Source organism: Pangasianodon hypophthalmus, chromosome 18 (genome assembly GCF_027358585.1).
Source record: "Pangasianodon hypophthalmus isolate fPanHyp1 chromosome 18, fPanHyp1.pri, whole genome shotgun sequence".
Taxonomy (NCBI): domain Eukaryota; kingdom Metazoa; phylum Chordata; class Actinopteri; order Siluriformes; family Pangasiidae; genus Pangasianodon; species Pangasianodon hypophthalmus.
In genome coordinates this window covers 6,615,413-6,639,477 of record NC_069727.1, presented here as the reverse complement: position 1 = coordinate 6,639,477, position 24,065 = coordinate 6,615,413, and the positions used below count along the sequence as shown (strand labels likewise).

The 24,065-nt window shown below is 40.6% G+C and overlaps 3 protein-coding genes across 8 annotated transcripts in view; 1 reads left to right on the top strand and 2 right to left on the bottom strand.

Annotated features, from left to right (window-relative positions):
• Positions 1-3,542, bottom strand: part of LOC113532238 (coiled-coil domain-containing protein 136) — a 46,901-nt gene extending 43,359 nt beyond the window's left edge. The window contains exons 1-3 of one of the 6 annotated variants that reach the window (XM_026923521.3): positions 3,352-3,538; positions 3,177-3,222; positions 2,809-3,053 (exon numbers count right to left, since the gene is read on the bottom strand). In XM_026923521.3, coding sequence (XP_026779322.3) covers positions 2,809-2,863 — 55 coding nt within the window. In that variant the 5' untranslated portion in view covers positions 2,864-3,053; positions 3,177-3,222; positions 3,352-3,538. Of the gene's footprint in view, positions 1-2,808; positions 3,223-3,351 lie in introns of all 6 variants that reach the window. The other 5 variants (XM_026923522.3, XR_008304772.1, XM_053241813.1 and 2 more) reach the window with 5 other exon arrangements.
• Positions 3,543-3,836: 294 nt separating this feature from the next.
• naf1 (nuclear assembly factor 1 homolog (S. cerevisiae)) lies at positions 3,837-11,450 on the bottom strand. The gene is made up of 9 exons (XM_026922730.3): positions 11,309-11,450; positions 10,112-10,659; positions 9,426-9,588; positions 9,178-9,271; positions 8,920-9,002; positions 8,599-8,759; positions 8,431-8,482; positions 7,175-7,274; positions 3,837-7,039 (listed from the first exon to the last, which is right to left on the bottom strand). The coding sequence occupies exons 1-9, from the start codon at positions 11,345-11,347 to the stop codon at positions 6,720-6,722; spliced, it is 1,560 nt and encodes a 519-aa protein (XP_026778531.2). The 5' UTR covers positions 11,348-11,450; the 3' UTR covers positions 3,837-6,719.
• A 5,548-nt stretch (positions 11,451-16,998) lies between these two features.
• hsp90b1 (heat shock protein 90, beta (grp94), member 1) lies at positions 16,999-24,039 on the top strand. The gene is made up of 18 exons (XM_034313254.2): positions 16,999-17,157; positions 17,960-18,062; positions 18,319-18,460; positions 18,556-18,672; positions 18,921-19,252; positions 19,623-19,734; positions 19,827-19,952; positions 20,077-20,193; positions 20,283-20,420; positions 20,543-20,620; positions 20,716-20,781; positions 21,440-21,709; positions 21,885-22,130; positions 22,293-22,429; positions 22,917-22,995; positions 23,225-23,380; positions 23,491-23,586; positions 23,731-24,039. The coding sequence occupies exons 1-18, from the start codon at positions 17,109-17,111 to the stop codon at positions 23,755-23,757; spliced, it is 2,391 nt and encodes a 796-aa protein (XP_034169145.2). The 5' UTR covers positions 16,999-17,108; the 3' UTR covers positions 23,758-24,039.
• The last annotated feature ends 26 nt before the right edge of the window (positions 24,040-24,065 follow it).

Here is a 24,065-nt window from a genome sequence, read left to right as displayed (position 1 = left end):
TCCTTATTTAAATGTGTACAAAATATTTAGCTCATTTTTTGAGCAATTATTTATAAGTCTACTTGTTTTTAAGTTATTAAGACTTGGCTACCTCTCTTCATGGTTCTCTTCATGGCTGCCATTAAAATAAATGTAGAACAGTATAAAGGATTGTCAAGTGAAATTAATAGCGAAATCAAATTTGTCAGCCTTGAATCAGTGGTTTGATGAGAAAACCATTCTGCTGCTAACTGCAACAAATTGGAGCTACACTTGTTAGCTACTTGCTAAGGAAACTTCATGTAAAAGCAGCTAGACATACTGAATTAAAAGCAATAAAAATGGATCAGTCCTGTTGTATCTGATTGTCTATAACAATATACAGTATATCTGTGCTGGGTGTAGATGCTGAAGGATTTGACTTCTCAAAGTACCAGAAGTACCACAGTAAAATCCTCCATGATTGTTATTATTTCCACACCATGCATTAGGAAAATGAGGCAGGTTCTTAAGAGCTTTCGGCTCCAATAGTTCGATTACTGTTTCCTTGTCCAGTGCCATTTCATTTGGGCGTACATTTGTTACTTTGTTTTCTCGACAATGATAGAGTTTTCTGTTCCTCTTTACCTTAGCCTCTCACCCTCTCTGAGCCTATCTACATTTCCCATCTACATCTCTTCCTCAATTAATCTCAGTTATGCTGTATATCACAGTGTTATGCCTGTGTAATGTCAGTGCAGTTGGATTTGGATAGAATGGAAATCAGATGGGGTTGAGACAGAGCAGAAAGCGTGGGCCGAGCATCAGCTCGCAGTGGGATTTGTAGAAAAGAAAGAGCTTTGCCTTGTATCCTCAGCATAGTTTATACTGAAACACACTTGCTGTATGCAGAAACTAGCTTAGCTGATGGACTGTTCACCCAAAGTCACCCAAAACTTGCTCTGAAGAACATGCACATTCCTAGATTTAATAATAACTTTCTGGACTGAGTGGTTTTAAAAAACACACTAGAAGCGCCTACACTTTTCCCTCAACAAGAAATCCAGATTCTATAAATATGCAAATTGGAAATGACCACACATGCACTATATTTCCAAAAGGTCCCTGTAAAAACAAATCAGCCACTGCTGTGCTGATGTTGTGTTGCCTTATCAGCTCCTCAGATGTTCCTGTTTTTCAGATATGAGGGCATAATTACAAAGGTTTTTGTTTTCAAGGGCACTTTATTATTTTAGACAGTTAGCAAGTTAGTTAGGCTAATTTGTCTTAGCGTCTTTTTTAACGTTTCCCCTTATTGTAAACATGCATAATGCAACCAAAATGCTTGGCCCCCTGACAGGTTAAGGCATTGTGCTCCTCACAGTGTATAATAATATTCTAGCTGTCTAGCTGTCTAAAGGAAAGGAAAAATCCATCCAGAACGACTCGCATATCAATCTTTATAAATAACATGTTGCATCTAAGATTTATTCTGTAATGAAATTCTTGGGTGAATTTTTAGTTTAAACTTCTTTCGTCAACATGTTGGTATAGTTTTATTTTGGTTTCACTTCAGTTTTCTATATTACCCACAATGCCATTTGAGTACCTGCTGGTGTCAGTGGGATTTAGTCCTCGCTTCATCTCTGCATAAAGAGAGCAATGCAGTGGTGCTTTAGTCCTTTAGTTTGTCCAGCTCTCCTCCTCATCTGTACACTCTGTTCAAACAGATCAGCTTCCAAGACTTTAATTTTCATGCTAATGCTGCCATGTACATCATCTCACAGATCTCTAACTAGCTAAACCTATTACCTGCTATAACTGAGCGCAAGTGCGCCGTATAGCTGCATTGCATTCTGGACCCTTGAGTCCAACGTTTTTATCTCCACTACTTCTATGTTCATTAGTAAGAAGTTGAACATTGTCTAAAATGGTCAGTGACAAAAGAAGACCTGCCCAGCGTCTCTTTTGAAATGTCTAAGATCATTTAAATTTAATTCCCTATTAAACACCATTGTAACTGTGACAGCAATGTTCCACTGTGATGTCACTGTGGCACACAACTGCTAATTTCTCACATGAATAATGAAAATACAACACCAGCTAACAACAAATTAGCACCTAAACACATCACAAATATTTGATATTTCATAAAAATATTTAATGTGTTTGAGGGTGGAGTTTCCCTTTAAAATTGTAGTTATGTTTAAAGCGGTATTCATGTGCAAACTTTTAAGACAGAACTTGATCAGTCCAGTGAGACACAGCAGGAGCAACAACACATATTCATACATATTGTACACAGACTAACTGATAATGTCTTCCACACTGCTGATTACTACAGTGATGCTGAAATGGACACTCATTGCTTATTATGACCAATATTTTCTTTTATATTGCCGGGTGCAGTTCACACTCAGCATGCCCAGCCATCTGCTTTGAGTCATAAGCAAGAAACGTGTCACTACAGACTGACTGGCCGTCTGGCTCTCTCCTGCTGACTCTCTGGCTTTTTATCTGTCTCTTGTGTGTTCATCTCCTACCATGTCTTCCTCTACTTTACTAGCTTAACTGCTTAATGATGGCATGCATTCATTTTTTCTAGGATCGCATCACGTCACCAACGCCACGATTTATCACCACACCACAGAAAACTTTAACACAGATTCACTCCTCTGAATTCAATCCATGATTCTCATGCTCACCAACTGAACATGAGCAAAAAAACAGAGAGAGACAGAGACACAACAACAGAAGTATTATTAGTATCGTCTCCCAGCCCTAGACAAAACAATATGCACCTGTAAGCACACACTACAAATTCACACACACACACACATACACACGCACCTGCAGCGTCCATGACCTCCTCGATGACAGGAGGCAGACGCAGTCCGCAGTCCATGGTTGTCGTAGCAACGTGAGGGGGGATGGAGGGGGATCAGAAACGTCTACACACGTGAAGGATCCGACGCAGCAGGAGCAGAGCCACAGGACTGTGAAAGACACACACACACACACACACACACACACACAAAATGCCTCGGAGGGAACCTTAGGCTCCACACACACTGTGCCTCAATGGTCGCTTCATCCTGAGAGAAAGACACAAACACAGATACACACACACACACACACAGAGTTAGATCATATGTCTTCATGTCTGAGATGGAAGTATTTAAAAAAAACAATTGAACAAATGATTTATTTCATTCTACTCTAAGCCTTTCTGTGCGTCCACCTTCCTCTCTTCATCCCGTCTCTCTGACAAAACAAAGCCAAAACAATGTACTGCATCATCGACTGCTTGGCAGCAACACACACACGCACACACACACACACACACACACACACACACACACACACACACACAAATAGCTTTCTCATACTCACCTTTAATGAGATCTACAGCTCACGAGGCTGACAGCTAATACTCCTGCAGCTCGGTGCTCATTACCTCTCTCTGTCGTTTCCCCAGTCTCCTCCTCTCCACCTCTCTCTCTCTCTCTCTCTCTCTCAGTCACTCCGTCCCTTCAGCTCTTTTGCTCCCCCTTTCTCTCCCTGCTCTTCTCCTCTCTTCACTTGTAACTATTTTAGCTGGATGCTTTCTCTTTCTGCTGCCCTTCTTCATCCAAACATCCGTCTCTCTCTCCCTCTCTCTCTCTCCGTGTATTAAGGTCACTGAGATCAGCATAAAAAAATCAACTCAGAATAGAAGATAACAAGCTCCAGAATTATTGGCACCCTTAGAAATAGAAACAAGCAGAAATGAACAAATAAATAACACATGCAGTGAGTGATATTTTGAGCTTCAAGAGATGGAGACAATTTATTGTTTTATTTCAATATAATATTTTCATTCAAGCATAAATTAAGTAGTGCATTGTTTCAAAAAAAAAAAACTCATTTCAAATATACTGGCAATTAATATTAATCTTGCCCTAGAGAGATTAGTGCAATGAGCATGTTGCTGTAATGTCACACAAGGTTGGAGATGATTATAGAGGGATTTTGGTCCACTTCTCCATGCACAACATTTCAGGCTCTTTTATATTGTTAGTTTTATGCATGTGGACTCTTCAGTTCAGACCACAGGTTTCCAGTAGGTCTCAAATCTGATGATTTCCTCCCCCTGACATGCATTGTCGGCTGACTGGCTCTTGTGTGTGTGCATGTGTGTGTGTGCAATTGTGTCTGTGATGGGTTGCTCCAGGATCCCCTGGATGGATGGATTTGGAGTGGTCTTGTTCAAGGTTTCGTGTTGTAACCTTCCTGAAGACCTTCCTGTGTCTGAAAACCTAAAGGAACAGGTGTACCTCTCCAGTGCTGACACTGGAGACTCCTTCCATAAATGCTAAATAGACCACTCCTTACAGAAAAATTCACCATAGCAACAATTGCACACTTTTTAAAATGTATTTATGTGGAGCAACCAATATACAAGTCCCTGTGTACATTGTTGCTATCGCAACAAAACAATAACCTCATTTAAAATTACTTTCACAAACATACACACACATTCATCATGGTGTTTATGAGGAAGCCCAAGTAAAAAGTCAATATGCTGTCGTGAGATAAACAGCACTAAGCTCCTTCCTGTTTCAAACAGCTCTCGTCACAAACAAGACCCACACTTTCCATTCAGAAGGCCCAAATTCCACGGGAAGGAGTAAATCTGCTGCCAAGACCCAGCTGCACATGACCACTCTAATGGAAACTCAAATGTCCCTGTGACCCTGATATATGTTCACAGCTGGAACAACAATGACCAACACTAGAAAAAATGAGATCAGAGCTGTGAGTGTTAGCTGATACCAGATCCATCATTCCAATACAGACAACCTCTCGGTAGAGGATCCGATACTTCAGGCCCATATTAAACATCATGGCACTCTGACTTATCCTTGGAAGAAACACTACACAGATGTACTGTAGTGCAGTAGGAAGGTGGAATTTGGACTCTCTTTCTTTCTCAGTGAGCAGACCAAAGCAGAAAGTGATGAGTGAGCTGGAAAGTTGCCAATTTCTGCTGAAATGTTTTACAGTACTGACTGACTACCATGATATCAGCATGAGCCTAAATAAAAATCTTATATGCCCTCAGGCTTCTGTTTCAGAGCCATGTACTGACAACACTTACAATTAAATATTGCAAAAGAATCTAGCTTCTAGCACACTAGAAATATGTATTCTGCAGAAGCATGAAGGTGAGATCACTTGAAACTGCTTGAAAAGTGTTTGAAATAGAGCCAGTTATACAACCAAAAACTCTTAGACAAGACCTTAAATTAATTAAACTTTCTCTAACACAGGTGCAGCATGTGTAATTTCAATGGATTACTAATTTCCCCATACTATGGTAAAAAAAAAAAAAAAAAAAAAACTGTTCAAGTCGAACTCAATTATCATGGAAATCTAAGGGCAGTGGTTGAATTCTGCCAAAAAACATTTATGTACAACACATAACCTTGTGAAATTTAAGCTCCAAATCCATATGATTCTCCCTCTAAGAAATTTGTGGCTGTTTTACCAACATATCTGGTGTTTTTCTGCAAGAACGCACACAAATAATAAACTTTATGGACTATCTAGGTAACCAGAATTACTTTTTACTGTGTAGTTTCAGTGTTGCATAAATAAAATTGAACAAAATGACAACAGCTTTGGTAAGATTTTCTCCCCAAATATTGACTTCTGTAAATATGTTGTTTTGTAATATTTCCTGTACTGTAAATGGTGTAGTTTTGCATTTGTGTTATATAGCCGTACATTTTAAAAGTTTACTGACAGAATTTAGCGACTGTTTTTAGACTTCCTTGTAAAATTTTATCAGGTTTTTTATTGTCTCAGTTCTTGTCCATGGTAATCAGATATACACTACATATTGTGGCAGAGATTAATTTGTAAAACACTGGAGTACTTCTTAAAGAGAGTTTGATGCTGTGTACACATGTAAAAAATAAACTACTTGTAATGAGGCCTCATTATTTTAATTTAAAAAAAAAATAAAAAGGATAAACTGCAAATTTTCCAATGCAGAGATTGTCTGATTTATCTGTACTTTCCTTGTCGGTGGAGTGATATCATCAAGTGTGCATCTTTTGTACTTTAACATGTTTTTTTAATAACCTGGGAAGGTGCATGTGTTGTACCTTTAATCAGCTTTTAGAGTAAAGCTTTTAAAGATACCTCAGTGGTCCTTATAAGGTCCATTTATGCATCTTGAATTATTCTTAAAGGTACACTATATTCATATTTCCAGGTGAAAGATACATACTAAAGGTACAAAAGATGAAAGTCTGTATCTGTATTCAGATTTAATCCCAACGTGGGTGTGTCCTAACCCTATTTTAATACTTTCTTGTTTGTTCCATCCTGTGGGTTCCCAGTCCCGATACACACCTCTAGTCGGAACCAGATGTCCTGTAAGGAGAAAAGAAAAAAAGAAAAACAAAAAAAATGCCTCCTATTCTGTATCCATTTACAACAAATTATCTGTTCATTCCAAATAACATAGTAGTATTCGGTTACAGCCATAGCGACAAGGAAAAGTACAGACTGGTACCGTTATTTCTGAAGACTGTGTAAGACTGCTGAAACACACCCAAAAGAATTACAAAAAAAAAAAAAAAAACATCTTAAATGTTCCATTAATTTCTCCTATCCACATCCACAGTGACATTTTAATGAAGTTTCAGTAAAAACCTCTTCATTTCCACATCAGCTCTCAGTCACTCCAGCTCTGAGAGAGTTCTGTTCTGTTAGTTTGATGGAGGGGGTGGAGGAGGTGGTGGAGGGTAGAACATGGGTCCTGGGTAAGGGCAGGGGTGCCAGGGGTCCATGCCCATGTGAGGAGGTGGGGCGCGGGGGAAGGGAGGGTACCCACGACCTCGGAACGGAGGTCTGTATGGGTCAGGAGGGTGGTGCATGAAGTCCTGTTGAAAGTGAGGATTGGCGTGATAGTTGGCGTGGAAGCCACCATGATGCTCGTGATGCGCAGGCCGGCCGCGCGGCGAGTTCCTGTTCTGCCGGGGTTTTCTCCTTGGGGGAGGTGGAGGTCTACTGGCAGAGGATTCACTGTCTGCTGAGAGAATAGTGTTTGAGAGAATGTTCCAGAAACTAGATGCTATTGTAAATAAACTGTTATATTTGTCATCTAATAGTGAGGTACAGAGCAGGGTTTATTAGAGGTGTCAGGTAATGAGCAGTGGCTCACCCGAGTCTGACTCTTCTTGTTTCTGCTGCGGTGGTCTCCTCTGGTTCTTCAGTTTCTGCTTGGCCATTCTCTCCTGCTCATCGTCACTGAAATCCAGGGCCTGCACAAACACACACACAGCCACAGTCCAATAGCTTCTCTAAAAACCAGAGACGGAAACTCACTAATCACTACTTAGCATTCTGGACTAATTCTCGGCTGTCCAGACCTAGTTATTTACATTTGCATGAGGAATAAGATTAAGAGCTAAATTATACGAACTACGTCCATTTCTGTTCAGGTAGCACTAACCCAGTCACCATGGAGATGTATCTAATCAGATACTGGTAGCAGGTACCAGTCTGATACGGTGCTCATTCACTCGCACTCATAAAAAAAATGCTCCTATACCAACGTCCCATATGGTAAGTGAAGTAAAAGTAGTATACGTTGTCATGTATGACCAGACGACATCAAACGACAGAGATCTGCACATATTTCACGATTAATGACGGCAATCAACTCAAAGCAGACTGCATACTGTGTGTCGTGTAAATCTCAAGAAGAGCTTCTACAGCTTCTTACAACATAAGTAACCTGATAAAACATCTTAGGTCTATCTTTAATATAGAGTGGTTGATCTGAGAGCACACTGGAGTATCAGTGAGCATGTTCATTTAAAAAATAAGACCAACACATGTGGATACAAAGGTGTTCCTGAGCGTGGAGCAGTGAAGCGAGTGTGCAGAGAAACTGTTGCACATGAGAGCACTTCAGTTCTGCGAGCACTGAGTACTAAGACATGCGCATTTCTTTTCTACACTTTGCTTTTTCATGACCATGTTCATTCATACTGCTCTGCACACTCAGGTCGACCACCTTCACACTCTCTATTTATGATATTAATTAATCTCTATAACAGCTAAAACATAAAACCCAAGTGCACATGGCATACTCACACGGCAGCAACCAACATAAATAGAGCTAACTAAAATGACCCAAGATGGTGGAGTGATTAATACTAAGTATGTGTACTCATACTTAATCTGAAAACAAATGATATCGATGTATCCTTAGTTTCAACGTTTATTAACTTCCAGTCCCAATTAGAAGTGAAGGACTGTTTTTTTTTTTAACCCAATCCCATCTACTCAATCCCGCCTGCTCCTACAGTTATCAGGTGTGTTTGGAACTAGAAGACCTTGACATTGCCCTTCCACAGCCAATCACCGTCACTTCAGAAGTGACTAATGAGCGTACAAAAGCATCACATTTACCTCTGGTGGAGGCTCCTGGTCGTTTTTCCAAGAAGCGTCAGATCCTTTAGTTCTGCAGTCATAAAAAATCAGAACATCAAACAAATGGAAAAACTAAAAAGGAATAAAAACCTCTATAAGGCTAAAATTCAGAAACAGGCAACATGATCTATAAAATGTGTCACTCACTGCTTGATCTGTTCTACAAAGATGTACTCGGTGAAGTCTTTGATTTTGGGGGCAAAGTAAACCGGCTCCCTTATTTTGAGATCCCTCTGTTCTATTTCCTCCTGAGAGTTGAATCTCAGGATGTAATACGGCTGGCACACCGGACCAAAGACTTCAAACACCTAGGAGAGAAAAAAAAAGATCAAAAGATTCTGTTTAATCAGTCGCTCGACGCGCAGCGATCAGACAAAGGAAAGGTTGGTTTTTTTAACCTCACAGCTGGTCATGTCATTCAGGAAAAAAGTCCTAAAAGCATATCAAATTTATGAGTAGAGAACGTACCCTGCCAACAGACATCCTGTCCTTGTTGAATAAGATGCTGTCGTCGTTCAGGGGTGGAGTGTCCTTTTTAGACTCAATAATAACTAGAAAATGAGACAAATATGAGATTATGAGATCTGGAAGTAACTTCCTCGTTCATAATGTTTCCTATGATCACTCATGGAGCTAGTGAGCCAGGTCACACTGTAACCATGGCAACTGTAGGATCAGTTTTATCTCTAAAATGTGATTTATAGATTTGGATCGCTGTAAAAATACCGAGTTGATCCACGATGCTTGAGATGATTCCAACTGGCTCCATGTCGGTGCCTTCAGGAAGGCTGATGGTCAGATTTTCCACTGCAGGAAGGTCCTACACACAATTCAGTCCAAAATGACTTCTTAACAGCGATGACAGCTCTACATTTCTACCAAACAGGATTTTGTCATCCAATTTGAGTGTATTTTATACATGATCTGCTGCACATACAGAGCTGATTCTGAAAACACTGCGCACGCTCGCTCACCTCAATAAGCAGCTCATCTTGAGTTCTCACTGGTGCTGTTTTTCTCCCGGGAGCAACACCGTCTTCATCTTCATCCTGCTCAAGTTCATTTATCACCGTGATAACGTGGTCAGATGAGGAGGACGAGGATGAGGAAGATGTAGACGAAGATGAGTCTGATTCACTGATAAACAAGAAAGCATATTATTTTAGGCTTACATGCTATTGTTTATGTAATATATGAAAAAGCAGTACTAAAAAGAAATATATAAAAATGTCATGGGTTATAACATGTATAATTGTCATCTATATACCACAAATATCATATCACAACACTGAGAGAATAACACTGTAGCCTTATAATGGTGGTTGATACATAAATAACAATGCCTGGAGTTGAGTGCAAAAGTTTTCACCCCCAGCTTAAAGAAAAAGAACACCCTCACTCTCACACTCTCTCCCTCTATCTATCTATAGACACAGACAGACATTCTCCTCCAAAAGTATTGGAACAGCATGGCCAATTCTTTTGTTTTTGCAATATACAGAAGCCTTTTGGGTTTGAGATCAAAAGATGAATATGAGACTCAGAATTTCAGCTTTCAGTTCCTGATATTTACATCTAGAAGTGGTAAACAACTTAGAACATAGCACCTTTTGTGGGAGACTCTTTTTAAGAAAAGAGTGTGTGATTTGTGCTCTTTCACCTCTCTGAGAGTTCATCTGAGCTCTCTTCTCTATACTGCATGCTCAGCAGAGCCAGAGATCCTCCTCCTCCAAGGAGAGGACTCACTGTATCTCCCTCTACAGTCGTCTTCTCAGTGGCAGGGTGCTGATCTCCGTTCTGCTCAGACACACTCATCTCCATCTCCTCGTGGCGCTTTGGGGTGAGCTCTGCTGGTCCTGACTCGGGTACGACTTCATGGCCTGGAGAATCTTTCTCTACAGTCCCACTGGAAGTGTCAGGGTGCTGATCTCTGTCCTGTTCAGACACGCACGTCTCCATCGCCTCATTCAGGTTTGGAATGATCTCCGCTGTACACATCTCAGAAACAACCTCATGGCCCACAGAGTCTTTCTCCACAGTCCCAGACACAGACACGCCTGCCTCCACTTGTGTAATCAGCCCTGTGACACCTGCATCAGGTCCGACTTCATGGCCCTGCAGCTCAGCTGGAGCTGTAGCGCTCTCTGCGCGACATTCGCCTGGTTTCTCATGCTCAGTCGACAGCTTGTCAACTGCTTCCACTTCACACTGGAATTAAAAAAATACACAAAAGGGAGTGGTCACTCTGAATGCTTGTTGATTAATTAATTATCAAAGTATTATTCAAATATATTATTTTAAAATAATATAACAATAATTATATATTTTAAAATATTTTTAATATTTTTATACAGCACTTTGCAAAGTTGCTATATAAAAAAAAAATACAAATAAAAAATTCTTCGCATACGTAAAATTGACAAGTCCCGCCTCCTGTGATATGATTGGCTAAGCGTATGCCGCGTCTTCTGAACAGCCACGTTTCATTGGTGTTCTGTTTATAAGTATGAATTCTTAGCCAATCGTAATGGAGGAGGCGGGATTTGTCGGAACGCATACAGGAGATGGAGTAGAAAGACCGCTTCGCTTAACATTTGTTGAACGCAACTTTATATTTTTTCCCCACGCACGTGCGTGTCCGCGGTAACATGGCGACCTTTAGGTTTATCCCTCACCAGATACAAATTTAACAGCGACCACGTTTGGGTCAACTTATATTACATGTTAAACTTGTTTTCTAGCAGCCACCGTTATTAAATATTTATAAAGAGATTTATAAACGCTGTGAACACAAACGCGTTCCACACTCTCGAGCTCGTCAGAAGGGTAAATACACACGCCATTCCGCACACTGTACCTGGCAGGACTGCAGGCCTTCAGTGACTGAAGCCTCCATAGTTTTTTCTTGTAAATGTTCCTCTTTTAAGTGCTGTCTCAGACCAACGCTGAGACAACCATGATAGCCACGCGCACTGTGGACACGCCTTCTGCAACGTCACTTCCTGATTGTGCACCGACGCGTCTTTTATTTCAAAATAAAAGTCGGATATTTCGAACAATTTAATTTTTTTTTATTTATTGAATGCGTTAAGAAAGAAAATAAAGAAATACATTACATTCCTTCCTTACTTTCCTCTTTCCTTTCTTTCCGTCCTTCTTTTTTCTTTCCTTCCTTCTTTCCTTCCCTCCTTCCATTCTTCCTTCCTTTCTTCCTTCCTTCCTTCTTTTCTCCCTTAACTTATTAATTAATTCCTCCATAGTGAACAGGCTTAGGTAGTGTATGAGCCTTAAATCTGCCTCTTTTACTATGAGCTATAATCTTAGCATTAAAAAAGATAATAAAAAATAAAAAAGATCAATCTATGGGTTGTTATTAGATCTTAATGGACCTCTAAACAGGTTCCCAGCATACATTTACACCTGCATAAAGGCATATACATACAAGCAGAAAAACTGTACACCCCTACTCTCAAAAGCTGATACCCACAAAACATTTCAGAGTCGAACTGTGGAGCTATTCTTTTATTATCACAAGTAAGTGTCTATAATATGAACAGTGAAAATAATATTTCTCAGTGATATGAACATGGAAATGTATTCTGTAGAGAAATGTAAAATAGAGGTGCATTTTCATTCTTTCAGCCAGACACCAGGAGAGAGCTTCACTTTAGCTCTGAGTAAATTAAATAAGGGTGTATCCTGCAACTTTGTATGCATTACAGAGCTGCTCTCCAGAGGGATCAGTCGTCATTTCCGGTTCTTCAGGGCTGCAGTCCAGCACTGTTTCTGATTTCCCATCAGTTACTTACCAGGTTTACAGAAGACAGAACAGCTGGGAGGGAAATCTGAACTTCAGCACTGAACACATCTGTGTAACAGTAGAATACAGCCACAAGAGGGCCACACACACACACACACACACACACACACACACACACACACACACACCAGCAACAAAAATTTAATCCAAGTCCATTATCATCCATCCATCCATCCATTCATTCATTCTTGCATTTAATCATTTTTATAAGAATATTTTTTCCATAAATCAACAGTAAAACACTCACATGTTGAATTGTTGGATGTTGAATCATAGTCTCGTATCATTTTATACACAGTGCTCTTGAATGCTTTGTTCTGATTGGTCGGAAAGTGTTGATTAATTTTCTATAACAGCAGCTCTGACAATAGTTCTGGCTGCAAAGTTCATATTAACACTTTACTGTTTCTATAGTAACAGCTCATTCATAGGGATTTGTATGATGGACATTTTGCATAATCTGAATCTAATAATACACAGATTCTTTGTTGTTATTTAACAAAGAGTTATATTCAGTGATACGATAATGTTTTCTGTAAAGAGGTATTTTTTACATTTAGAGAAGGAGTCTCCAGTGTCAGTGCTTTGTAACATTAATTTTTTCAGACACTTGAGAGACTTTGAGACATGTCAAGCTGCATTTTTTTGTCTAATTAACTTCCTGAGAAAAGAAAGAGGCTGGTGAGGTGTGAACTGTGTATAACTGCTATAACATAAGTGATAACTTGTAAATCATTGGTAAATTGTTGTGGTATAAACATGAATAAAACAGTTCAGGATGCACCGTTCCTGGAAAATAATCAACATCAGGGTGGTAAGAGTCACTCCACTTCACATCGGGTCACATCACACCACCCTGTCGTTGATTATTTCCTATAACAGCATGCCCCCAAGTGTTTTATTCCATATTACATAAAGTTTCCATTCAGAGGACTAAGCTTGACATCTGAGGTGTGAGATACAGTTGATTGCAAAGATTTGCATCCCTCATGGAAAGAAAAAAGGAAAATGCACCACTATTTTATAGTTAATCTACAAATTAAGTGAAAAAATGAAATTAGTTTCTTCAGTTTTTCCAGTTTTTTTCTGCAACAAGAAAATGATTCCGTCATATATTGCCATTGTCCATAAGCAAGGACACTACATAGCCACCATCTTATCATATCTCCTGTGCATGCATGATTATGTTTTTATGCAAACTGTACACGCTTATCTATTTCCGTTTATCAGCTGGTCTTCCTCTGTGCTACTTGAAATAGAAACCTTCATTCTGCATATCTGCTAAAACCAACACTGAAAAAAACTTCAGTATGGATTTAAATTCTTCTTTTAGTGCATTGTGAGCAGATCGTCCATGAGAAATCATCTAAATTGGACAGTGATGGACATAAGACCTTTTAGATTCTGATAATCCTGGCAAATACTGTTTCTGCTTCTTTAGTCTTTTTGAAGTAAATGAGAAGGTCTGAGGAGAAAAGAGTTAACTGCGTCACAACTCAGGCCACAACCTGGACTTCAGCCGTAATTTGTAGATCACAGGCTCTATTACCGAAAAGTTCTAAGATACAGTGTGACAAGTATTGGGTTATAGATGTTTCACAAATTAACCAACACTGACAGCTAACATGGCTACTAATGCATAAAAGCTAATAGTGTTAATTAATCGTATGAGTAGAGACGGGCCAATGATTAAAATATGACTGGGGCAGCATGTAACACTCAAAGTGGTGGCTGTATTACTCAAGTCTGACTCAGTAAAAAATGCAAAAAAAATAAAATAAAAATTATAAAGTAAAAATGGCCTTGTTGGTTAAGACTAGACCCACCAGCCAGCTCTCCCCTATCCAACAGGGGAGGGTGAAGGCTAACACGTGCTTCCTCAGAGACACGTGAAGCCAGCCCACAGAGCCTTTTCAAACTGCTGCTCATGCTGCATCACAGGGCAGCGTAACACACTCTGAGGAAAGTGCTGTCTGCCCTCTTCCACATACATGAGCTCACAGAGAGCATGGCCAATTTTGTTCTTTAATGTTACCTTCAAGTCTTCCTCGGAAATTCGTGCTTATGAGTTCAGAGGTGGTGATTATGACATGGTGTGTGTCCAAGTGGTTTTGGTAGGAAAAAAATGGACAGCAAATGAAAACTACTTTTTTTCCATATCATCAGTGGCAAGAAGTTTACTTAACCTTACTAAAAGAAAATGTGAAAATTGGGGGAAAAAAAATGGAAGCGTTACTGCAAAGTTACTGCATATATCTTACCGTCTGCTTTACATGTGACTTTCGTATTCTTGGCTGCCATGACTTTTTGTTATTGACACAGAAAGCCAGGGCTCATTATAGAAAAATGTAAGTTCCTGAGCTGTAATTGTGACATTGTGCTGGTGTTCAAGTACGCTCACTTCAATTTTTCACTCACTAATTACAATATTTGCAGATTTAAACTCGCAGTCTCCCAGTGATAGCATAAACGCTTTTCTGTTGCACCAGGTGCCACAACTTCAGTTCTTAGCTGGGAGTACTGCTTAGCTCACACTGCTAAATAGGAATGTCAGGCCTCAATGGAAAATATAGAGATATGTTATCTTAACATGCAGATTGACATCAATGGAGTGTGGAGTAAAGGAACTTACACTTATCTGCCCTTATTCGTCCTGCGTGTTTGGCTCACTTTACAGCCATTATACCTGACTTAGCAGTGAACAGTTGTATTATATTATTTAAAACATTAATGTATGAAAATCAATTTAGCATGATTTCATTTGCATATTGTTAGCAAGTGTCTTGTTCGAAGTTTTCAATTAATGCAACTCTAGGTAGACTTACACTAAACCAGTAGAGGCTTTATAAATAAGCTTGACTTGACATGGGTGAGGAAATTATGTAATTTCCATAGAGAGGCAGTTGTGTCCAGAGCTACAAGGAAGATATGATTAAAGTTGCTGCAGCTATTCTGTTGATCCGCAACAGCAAAAGGCTAGTAAGTACTGCTGAAAAAGGAGTGAGGAAAGAGCTGGTTATAGAAAAATACAGTACAATCAGTACAGTACTGCAGACAGTACAAACAAAAATCCACTCCACCAGGAACACCTGTACACTCGTCCATCCATGTATCATCCAGTCAGCCAACCACATGACTCCGATCTCGGCACAGCTGTCAGCGCCCGACTCTCCTGGGAACCTCAGGAACAACAGTCTCTGAAGTACACCCAGAGCAGCATGAAAATCAAAAAACACCCAGCAAGCAGCAGCTCTGTGGGCAGAAAAGCATCTCAGCATCGAACCCTGAGTCAGGCAGGCTACAACAGCTCCACTCCTGTCAGCTGGAAACAAGAACCCAAGGCTACTGTGGGCACTGAAACCAAACAGTCCAAGACTGGAAAAAAACTCAATTTCAAAACAGTGTCAACAGCACAAGTCTGTGGAGCCAATCTGCCCCGCGTCAACAGCACAGGTCAGAGGCGGTGGTACTGTGGTGCTGGGAAAGATTTCCCAGCACACATCTGGATCCTCAGCACCAACTGAGTGTCTGAAGTCCCTAGCTCATCCAAGCATTACTGCTGACCATGTGCATCTGCCCTTTACCCCAGTCCTCCCCTGGCCACTTCCAGCAAGACAGTGTCACAAAGCACAAAGATACTTGTGAGACTTGGTGAGATGAGCGGTGGATCTGGCAAAATTGAGTAGATTGAACAGTAGTAAGTAAGAGCAGATGTTTTGTTTAGCCATGTGTGTGTTACATGCTATGAGCGAATGAAAAACATGTTTCATAATCTGTTATTTTATATATCGTTATCATTATTCTTATTATGTAGGGGTCCCTAGAGGACTAGTGATTAGGCCTTGGCGCACCCTGGGTTCGATTCCTGGCCAGATAACCAACCCCAGCCACTGGAGTTGCGTGCAAGAGTGCGCTCTCAGTGCTGGTCCCAAGCCAGGATAAAACTGGGGAGGGTTGCGTTAGGAAGGGCGTCCGGCGTAAAAACTGTGCCAAATCAACTACAAGGACCAGTGATCCGCTGGGGCGACCCCTAACGGGAGCAGCCGAAAGAAGAAGAACAAGAAGTCTTAGATTATGTAGATCGTCCACCATCGTACAAGTCTCTGCGTAGTTTATTACTACAGAAATGATGTATTAGAAAATATAAATCTATGACTTATACTGTAGCTGTAATTATTGTCAGAGCTGCTGTTATAGAAAATTAATCAACACTTTCTGACCAATCAGAATCGAGAATTAAGGCATCAGGACTGAAAACTTGTTTCAATCACATTTTCATTACATCAGTGTTGAGGATTAGACAGTAATGTTCCCACATTGTTGGCTCTCCCACTTCCTTAATCACAGTTTAAGCTCATGGCAACAGCTGGTTATTGAGGTGAAAACGGATGTGCTTGACCCGGATGTCCCAAACCCAGAAATGGCGGATTTGAAAGAAGAAATCCGCCCACCGCTCATTTGAGATCAGTTTTATTAATTCGTCGCCGCCCCTGTCAGAAACTGTAACCGCTTCCTGATCAGAGGCGTCTGAAAGCAGCGTGTGTTTGACACACACCTGAGCCAATCCGGACCGGCCACGATTTGACCACGTGAAATCGGACATGTAAAGCGGCGATTGGTCAAGCGAGGCTGCAACTCGCTCTGTGATTGGTGCAGTGTTGTGCGTGGGGAGCTGTGATTGGTCGGCTTCGCTCGCGCATCGCCTCTAAATCCAGAATATGATAAAGCCGACTTCTGTCTTTTTTGCAGCTGCAGTTTGAGGCTTTGCAGGGGAGTGGTGCGTGTTAATAGCTTTAAACAGTCCGGTAGTGTGTTATAACACGTTTCTGCTTCCAAAATGAAGCGGTTGTGGATCTTAGGGCTTCTCTGTGCACTTCTTGTGTTCAGTAAGTAACGTTATGTATATATATATATTTTATTAGCGTTGTATGTAGCCTTGAACTTGACCAAGCTTAATATAGGCGCATCAGTGGCATGGAGATAAAGTCAAGCGATTATTTAAGTCAGTGTGTAACTTAATGTAATAAAGAATATGAGCATGAATTAGCAGGAATGTTAGCTTTTTATAAATACAGAATTAAAATGTAACTTATATTTTGGTGCATCTTGAGGAAGCTGCAGATTGGCTTCATTTGCATGTGCTTCTAGAAGTTTCCTCAGAAATGCTAGCTAGCAAGCTGACACGGTTCTTCATACACTTCACCCGGTTCTGCCTTTTTAACCTGTTTTAAATAAACTTATAGAATAATATTAAACCTTTTTGAAAATTGTGTAACATCCCAACTCCAGAGTTTCTTTGTTAGCCTGCTGAGAGTCTTCCTAGCTAGGCTAGTTTAGCAAGTTAGCTTGCTAACTTTCTCTGGAGAATGCTTGAATGGGAAGAGAAGTAATGCTAGTTAACATTCATTCAATATATTACTGAGTTTATATTATATAGTGGGGTTTTGGTGATGATTTATGTTAGGGTTTCATTAATGGTTCATGTAACTGAAAACAGATTTCAGGTGTTAAATCAGGTGAATCACAGCCATGATGATCCATTGAAGTGTCATTTGAAATTTGTTTTCTGTTTTTTTTTTTTTTTGTTTGTTTGTTTTTTCCCTTACCTTTCCTGATATTTTCTCCTGCTTATTATGGGCCTTCAGTCATTTCCTATGTTCATATATGTATTGTCTTGTTTTCTTACAGCATCTGTTAAGGCAGGCGATGAAGTTGATGTTGATGGTACAGTTGAGGAGGACCTGGGCAAAAGCAGAGATGGATCCAGGACAGATGATGAAGTTGTTCAGAGGTTAGTGTCATAAACCTGTAATTGCACTCATTACAGCCCACAGCTGTGTCCAACTGCTCTAGGCATTTTTCAGGGGGGGAAAAAAAAAATAAAAATTTGCGCAAAGCCCTTATATGAGCCTACGTAATCTCTTTATAATCTCCAGATTAAATATAAGGCTTTTCAAAGAATTAAATAGCCAGGTTACCTCTGTATCATGACCATAACGAGATGTCTTGGGATTTGAAGTTCATTGTTGCTTTACATTTTTCACCAGGGAGGAAGAAGCCATTCAAATCGATGGATTAAATGCAGCACAGATTAAAGAACTTCGGGAGAAATCGGAAAAGTTTGCCTTCCAGGCAGAAGTGAACCGAATGATGAAACTGATCATCAACTCTCTGTATAAGAACAAAGAGGTGAGGCAAAGATGCATGAAAATAACTATTCAATGCTTCTTATTTGCACAAAAGTAAACTTAAATTTCCTGTTCTGTTTTGATCTCTTCCCAAAGATCTTCTTGAGGGAGCTGATCTCTAATGCTTCTGATGCCCTGGATAAGATCCGGTTGTTGTCTCTCACCAACGAAGATGCACTTGCTGGGAATGAAGAGCTGACTGTTAAGATTAAGGTGTGTTCTGTGGACCATCTCTGTTGTAGGGCTTTCAGTACTGAAACCTGAGAATGGTAGTGTGGTATCTGGTATTATTTTGCATTGCAAAGAGATCCAAATTTTAGTCAAGATTAGATAATGTAAAGCAGACAGTAAGAGTTTCCTTTACAGTGGACAATCCTGATATGAGATGAAGCGTGACATGTGTAGTGCAGATAATAGTCAGTAAATGGCAAGAAAATGACTCCAAATTTCTTCTTTGCTAGTCGGACAAGGAGAAGAACATGCTTCACATCACTGACACTGGCATTGGCATGACCAAAGAGGAACTTGTGAAGAACCTGGGTACTATCGCCAAGTCAGGCACCAGCGAGTTCCTCAACAAGATGACCGAGATGCAGTCAGAAGGCCAGTCCACCTCTGAGCTGATTGGCCAGTTCGGAGTCGGCTTCTACTCTGCCTTCCTGGTGGCTGACAAGGTCATCGTCACATCCAAGCACAACAACGGCACGCAGCACATCTGGGAGTCCGACTCAAACTCCTTCTCGGTCATCGAGGACCCACGAGGCAACACTCTGGGCAGAGGAACCACCATCACGTAAGTAATGCTAAGAACTCCTGCTGTAATCATAAAGACATTCTTGTGCTCATCGCAGGACTCTTACTGACAATATGCTCATACTGAACATCATTCAGACACACTTCGTAGTGTTTGAATTTGTAGCACACAATTGTGGAAGAACACTGATTTATAATCCCACTGTACAGTGTCACCCAGAAGAGCACGGTTTCCGTTTTGATTCAGGGGTTCTTCTTCAATCTTTACTTATCACTTATCCTTTTTGTAAAGCTGCTTTGTCACAATGTCTGCTATTAAAAGCTCTATACAAATTGAAATCAAATGAAATGCATTGCTGTGACAGTCACTTAAGCATAAAGCTAACACTGTTCTTGTGCTTTTCTATTAGTCTGGTCATGAAAGAAGAAGCCTCTGACTACCTTGAGCTGGAGACCATTAAGAACCTTGTGAGGAAGTACTCCCAGTTCATCAACTTCCCAATCTATGTGTGGAGCAGCAAGGTCAGACATCATAGTCTAGAAAGAAACACATATAATTATAGAAAATTCTTAGTCATAATATTTTGTGAGCTCACGGTCAAGTTTTTGTTCAGACTGAAACAGTGGAAGAGCCGATTGAGGAGGAGGAAGCTGAGAAGGAGGCAGAGAAGGAGACTTCTGAAGATGAGGCTGAGGTGGAGGAAGAAGAGGAGGATAAAGATAAACCCAAGACCAAGAAGGTTAAAAAAAAAAAAAAAAAAAAAATTAAAATGGGGGGCGGGGGGTGGCTGCATCCCAAATCTATGCTGGCAATTCAAATGTGAACAGATGTTTTCTGCACCCACTAAGTCTTTTATTGTTTAGGTGGAGAAGACCGTGTGGGACTGGGAGCTGATGAATGACATCAAGCCCATCTGGCAGAGGCCAGCTAAGGAGGTAGAGGAGGATGAGTACAAAGCTTTCTACAAGACCTTCTCAAGGGTGAGTCTCTTATGTCAAATTTAACATGGGCTTTTTAAAAAGCATCTTTTCTAGCATTTTATTTTAAAAATAAATATCTCATCATGCAGGATAGCGAAGAGCCCATGAGTCACATCCACTTCACAGCTGAGGGAGAGGTCACCTTCAAGTCCATCCTGTTCGTCCCTGCAGCAGCCCCCAGAGGTCTTTTCGATGAGTACGGCTCCAAGAAGAATGACTTCATCAAGGTAACTTGTGATGTGAACTAAATAATAGGGAATAATAATAATAACTTGCCATATAGGGGAAGCTTAAATGCAAAACCTTTGCACTTCTCATCTTACTGACTCGAAACCTTCCTCCCTTACAGCTGTTTGTACGCAGAGTCTTCATCACCGATGATTTCCACGATATGATGCCCAAATATCTGAATTTCATCAAGGGTGTGGTGAGTGCTGTAACCTAGCCATATATAATCCTATATATATAACTTTATGCTATAAGATCTTTACGCTAAGTTTAATCTCTGATCTCTGCCCTCAGGTGGACTCTGATGATCTTCCTCTGAATGTCTCCAGAGAGACTCTGCAGCAGCACAAGCTGCTGAAGGTGAGAATTGGTGACTAATCCACTCGAACTGTTGCACTGCTGTATTCACAAGATTTGCATTTCCTGCATTTCTAAGCAAATGGAAGCTCGCTCGTTTGTATTTTTCCCTTCACGTTTTAGATGTTCTCCTATGGAAAGAGGCTGCTTTTAAAACGCATTCAGTGACAAAAGCTTTTTATTTCCCAACCAATCAGGTCACAGGTCAGGGGAAAGTGAGAAAAACAAACATGGAGCACAGTGCCAAGTGAAAAGAAATTTAGTGAGTGAATACGAGGAGCTAAATGATGTGTTAAATCTGAGAGATTTCAGTGTCAGTATTTTAATGTAGCAATTTAACTAGAGACATCTTTGTTTATTGGTACCCAATGTCACAGGCTGGTCTCACTTTAATAGCTGTATCATGTACAGTGGTCCAGAGGCTGTCCAGTCACACAAACACTCCTAAACTTCCCACTCCTTTTAAACCAAAGCTTAGGCCAGCCGCCTACGGATCAGCACACTTGGACTCAATGTTCAGAATAAGTGTTTGTTATTAATTAGAATAATATCAGTAAATTGGCTTGTACTAGCTAGGAAGTAGCATTGTTATGCTAACAGTGTACCCTTTTTAAATTATTTAATATATATTTGCTGAAATGGAAGTCTTCCTCATTTTCAGGTCATCCGCAAAAAGCTGGTCCGCAAGACTTTGGACATGATCAAGAAAATCGCAGAGGAGCAGTACAACGACAAGTTCTGGAAGGAGTTTGGTACCAACATCAAACTGGGTGTGATTGAGGACCACTCAAACAGAACCAGGTTGGCTAAGCTGCTGCGCTTCCAGACCTCTCACAGCGAATCGGGGTTCTCCAGTCTGGAGCAGTATGTCGAGAGGATGAAGGAGAAGCAAGACAAGATCTACTTTATGGCAGGAACCAGCAGGAAGGAGGTGAGCACACAGATGGTGCTGCTTAGTCAGCAAACAATTGTTAAGCGCTTAGAAGTAGTCAGCTGCAGAAATAATATCCATGCCTCCATGGGCATGCAAAGTTAGACCTCCAAATATAGAAGCAGATGTGATCATTGTTCACGCGTCAGTAAGTTTTATGTGTTTTCCATTATAGGCCGAGTCCTCTCCCTTCGTGGAGAAGCTCCTGAAGAAGGGATACGAGGTCATCTACCTGACCGAGCCAGTGGATGAGTACTGCATCCAGGCGCTGCCCGAGTTTGATGGCAAGCGCTTCCAGAACGTGGCCAAGGAAGGAGTCAAATTTGACGAGAGTGAGAAGGCCAAGGAGAAGAGAGAAGCCCTGGAGAAGGAGTTTGAACCCCTCACCACATGGATGAAGGACAAGGCCCTGAAAGATAAGGTACAGTCCCTGAGCACGTAGCTCTTTTTAAACAGCACAATCGTTTGTAAATAAAAAAATTTGGATTTACTCAATTAACTTGAACGCAGAAATTTTGGAATAAGGTGGTATTCAGTATACCAGGATTTGCGTAATTAATCAAACTGATGTTTACTCCTGCAGATTGAGAAAGCCGTGTTGTCCCAGAGACTGACCAGTTCTCCCTGCGCTCTGGTGGCCAGTCAGTACGGTTGGTCTGGAAACATGGAGAGGATCATGAAGGCTCAGGCCTATCAGACTGGAAAAGACATTTCCACAAAGTAAGCATATGGAAGGGCCCTGATTAAAAAAAGCTTTGAGATGATTTAAAATCAGTCATACCTCAGTGCTGTTGAATTCTCAATTCTGATTGGTTGGCTCTGGCAGCAGCTCTGCTGATGGTGCTGGCTGCACAGCAAATCACAGGATTATATTAATGCACTTGTTCTAATAGAGGCCTTTGCATATTGCAGTGGTGTAAGAGGAATAAAACACTGGACAAGTTGTTACTGAAAAAATATTCGACTTCAAATATGCGTGGTAACAGTAACTCTGCTTCATGTCAACCGGTATCACACCATCTTGTCCCTGATTATTTTCCTCTAACAGCATGCCCCCAAGTGTTTTATTCCTTAATGATATGCTCGCAGATTGCTGGTCTGTCTGTTAAATTGGAACAAAGGGGAAAAAAAAATGCACCTAAAGAATTTTGATTGTTCTATTTAACGTACTCGATTGATTGAATGTTTTTTTTTTTTTTTTTTTCAGCTATTATGCAAGTCAGAAGAAAACTTTAGAAATCAACCCCAAACACCCCCTCATTAAAGAGATGCTGAAGAGAGTTCATGTAAGTATGACTGATTTCTGACATCTGATGCTACCTGTGGTGTTCTATAGATATCTTCATTAATAAGGCTATTAAAATGTTTACAACTCTGAATATAGGAAATAATTTAAATACCAGAGATTCAGTTTGTTTCTGACCTTTATCCTTTCATTTAGACAGAGAAATACTGTTTCAGTAGTCAGTGGGATTTTTGATTGGAGTTCTGATTATTAGTGCTTTATCTTTACAGACTAATGAAGATGACCAGACAGCCTCTGATCTGGCAGTGGTGCTGTTCGAGACTGCCACTCTGCGCTCAGGCTACCAGCTGGTTGACACCAAAGCCTACGGAGAAAGGATAGAGCGCATGCTCAGGCTTAGCATGAATATTGACCTAGATGAACAGGTGAGTACAACACACACATACACATGTATAAGCCAGTTCATCACCCTAGTACATTAGACACCAGGAGTTTGTCCTACTTTTAATATTCCATGTTATTTCTGTGCGCTTAGGTTGAGGAAGAGCCTGAAGAGGAGCCTGAGGAACCTGCAGAGGAAGAGGAGGCTGAGGATAAGGAAGAGGTGCCAGCAGATGATGCAGAAGATACGGTGAGGGTTTTTTTTTTTTTTTTTTTTTTTTTTTTTAATGGCTTGTAACACTGCAGAAATTGAAGGTTTGTGCCTAGCTTTGGGTAGTAAAAAGGAAGAGGTTATTTCTGTACAACTGACATCATCTTTGTGTTTGTGTTTCAGGAAGCCACAGAGAAGGACGAGCTGTAAGAGATTGTGAACGGGGGGAGGGGTTTTGATGGGGGCGGGGGGCCTTGGGGGGGTTGATGGCAGACAGGGCGGAGGCTGGATCGAGTGGCTGCCTTGTCTGTCAGGGAGAGCTTTAGGGAACTGAGATTGGGGTTCAGGTTGGGTGTTTTATTAAGGAGCTGCTTTTTGTGTTTGAATTTTTTTTACATTCCTCATGACTGTAAATTTGTTAATATTTAACTGACCTGGTTATGGAGTGCTGAATTCCTGTCACGTGAACCATTAAATGTTTCCAAAAAGGGATCATCTGTGTCTTGTCTTTTGATTTT

What these genes read in the sequence shown, in the direction of transcription:
- naf1 (XM_026922730.3), bottom strand. Translation starts at nt 11,347, where the DNA reads ATGGAGGCTTCAGTCACTGAAGGCCTGCAGTCCTGCCAG. An exon ending in AAGATGAGCTGCTTATTGAG is followed by an intron (nt 9,272 to 9,425) that starts GTGAGCGAGCGT and finishes AATTGTGTGTAG; the next exon opens with GACCTTCCTGCAGTGGAAAA. An exon ending in TTTGTAGAACAGATCAAGCA is followed by an intron (nt 8,483 to 8,598) that starts GTGAGTGACACA and finishes TTATGACTGCAG; the next exon opens with AACTAAAGGATCTGACGCTT.
- hsp90b1 (XM_034313254.2), top strand. Translation starts at nt 17,109, where the DNA reads ATGAAGCGGTTGTGGATCTTAGGGCTTCTCTGTGCACTTCTTGTGTTC. An exon ending in GATGATGAAGTTGTTCAGAG is followed by an intron (nt 18,063 to 18,318) that starts GTTAGTGTCATA and finishes ATTTTTCACCAG; the next exon opens with GGAGGAAGAAGCCATTCAAA. An exon ending in ACAAGGCCCTGAAAGATAAG is followed by an intron (nt 22,131 to 22,292) that starts GTACAGTCCCTG and finishes TTACTCCTGCAG; the next exon opens with ATTGAGAAAGCCGTGTTGTC.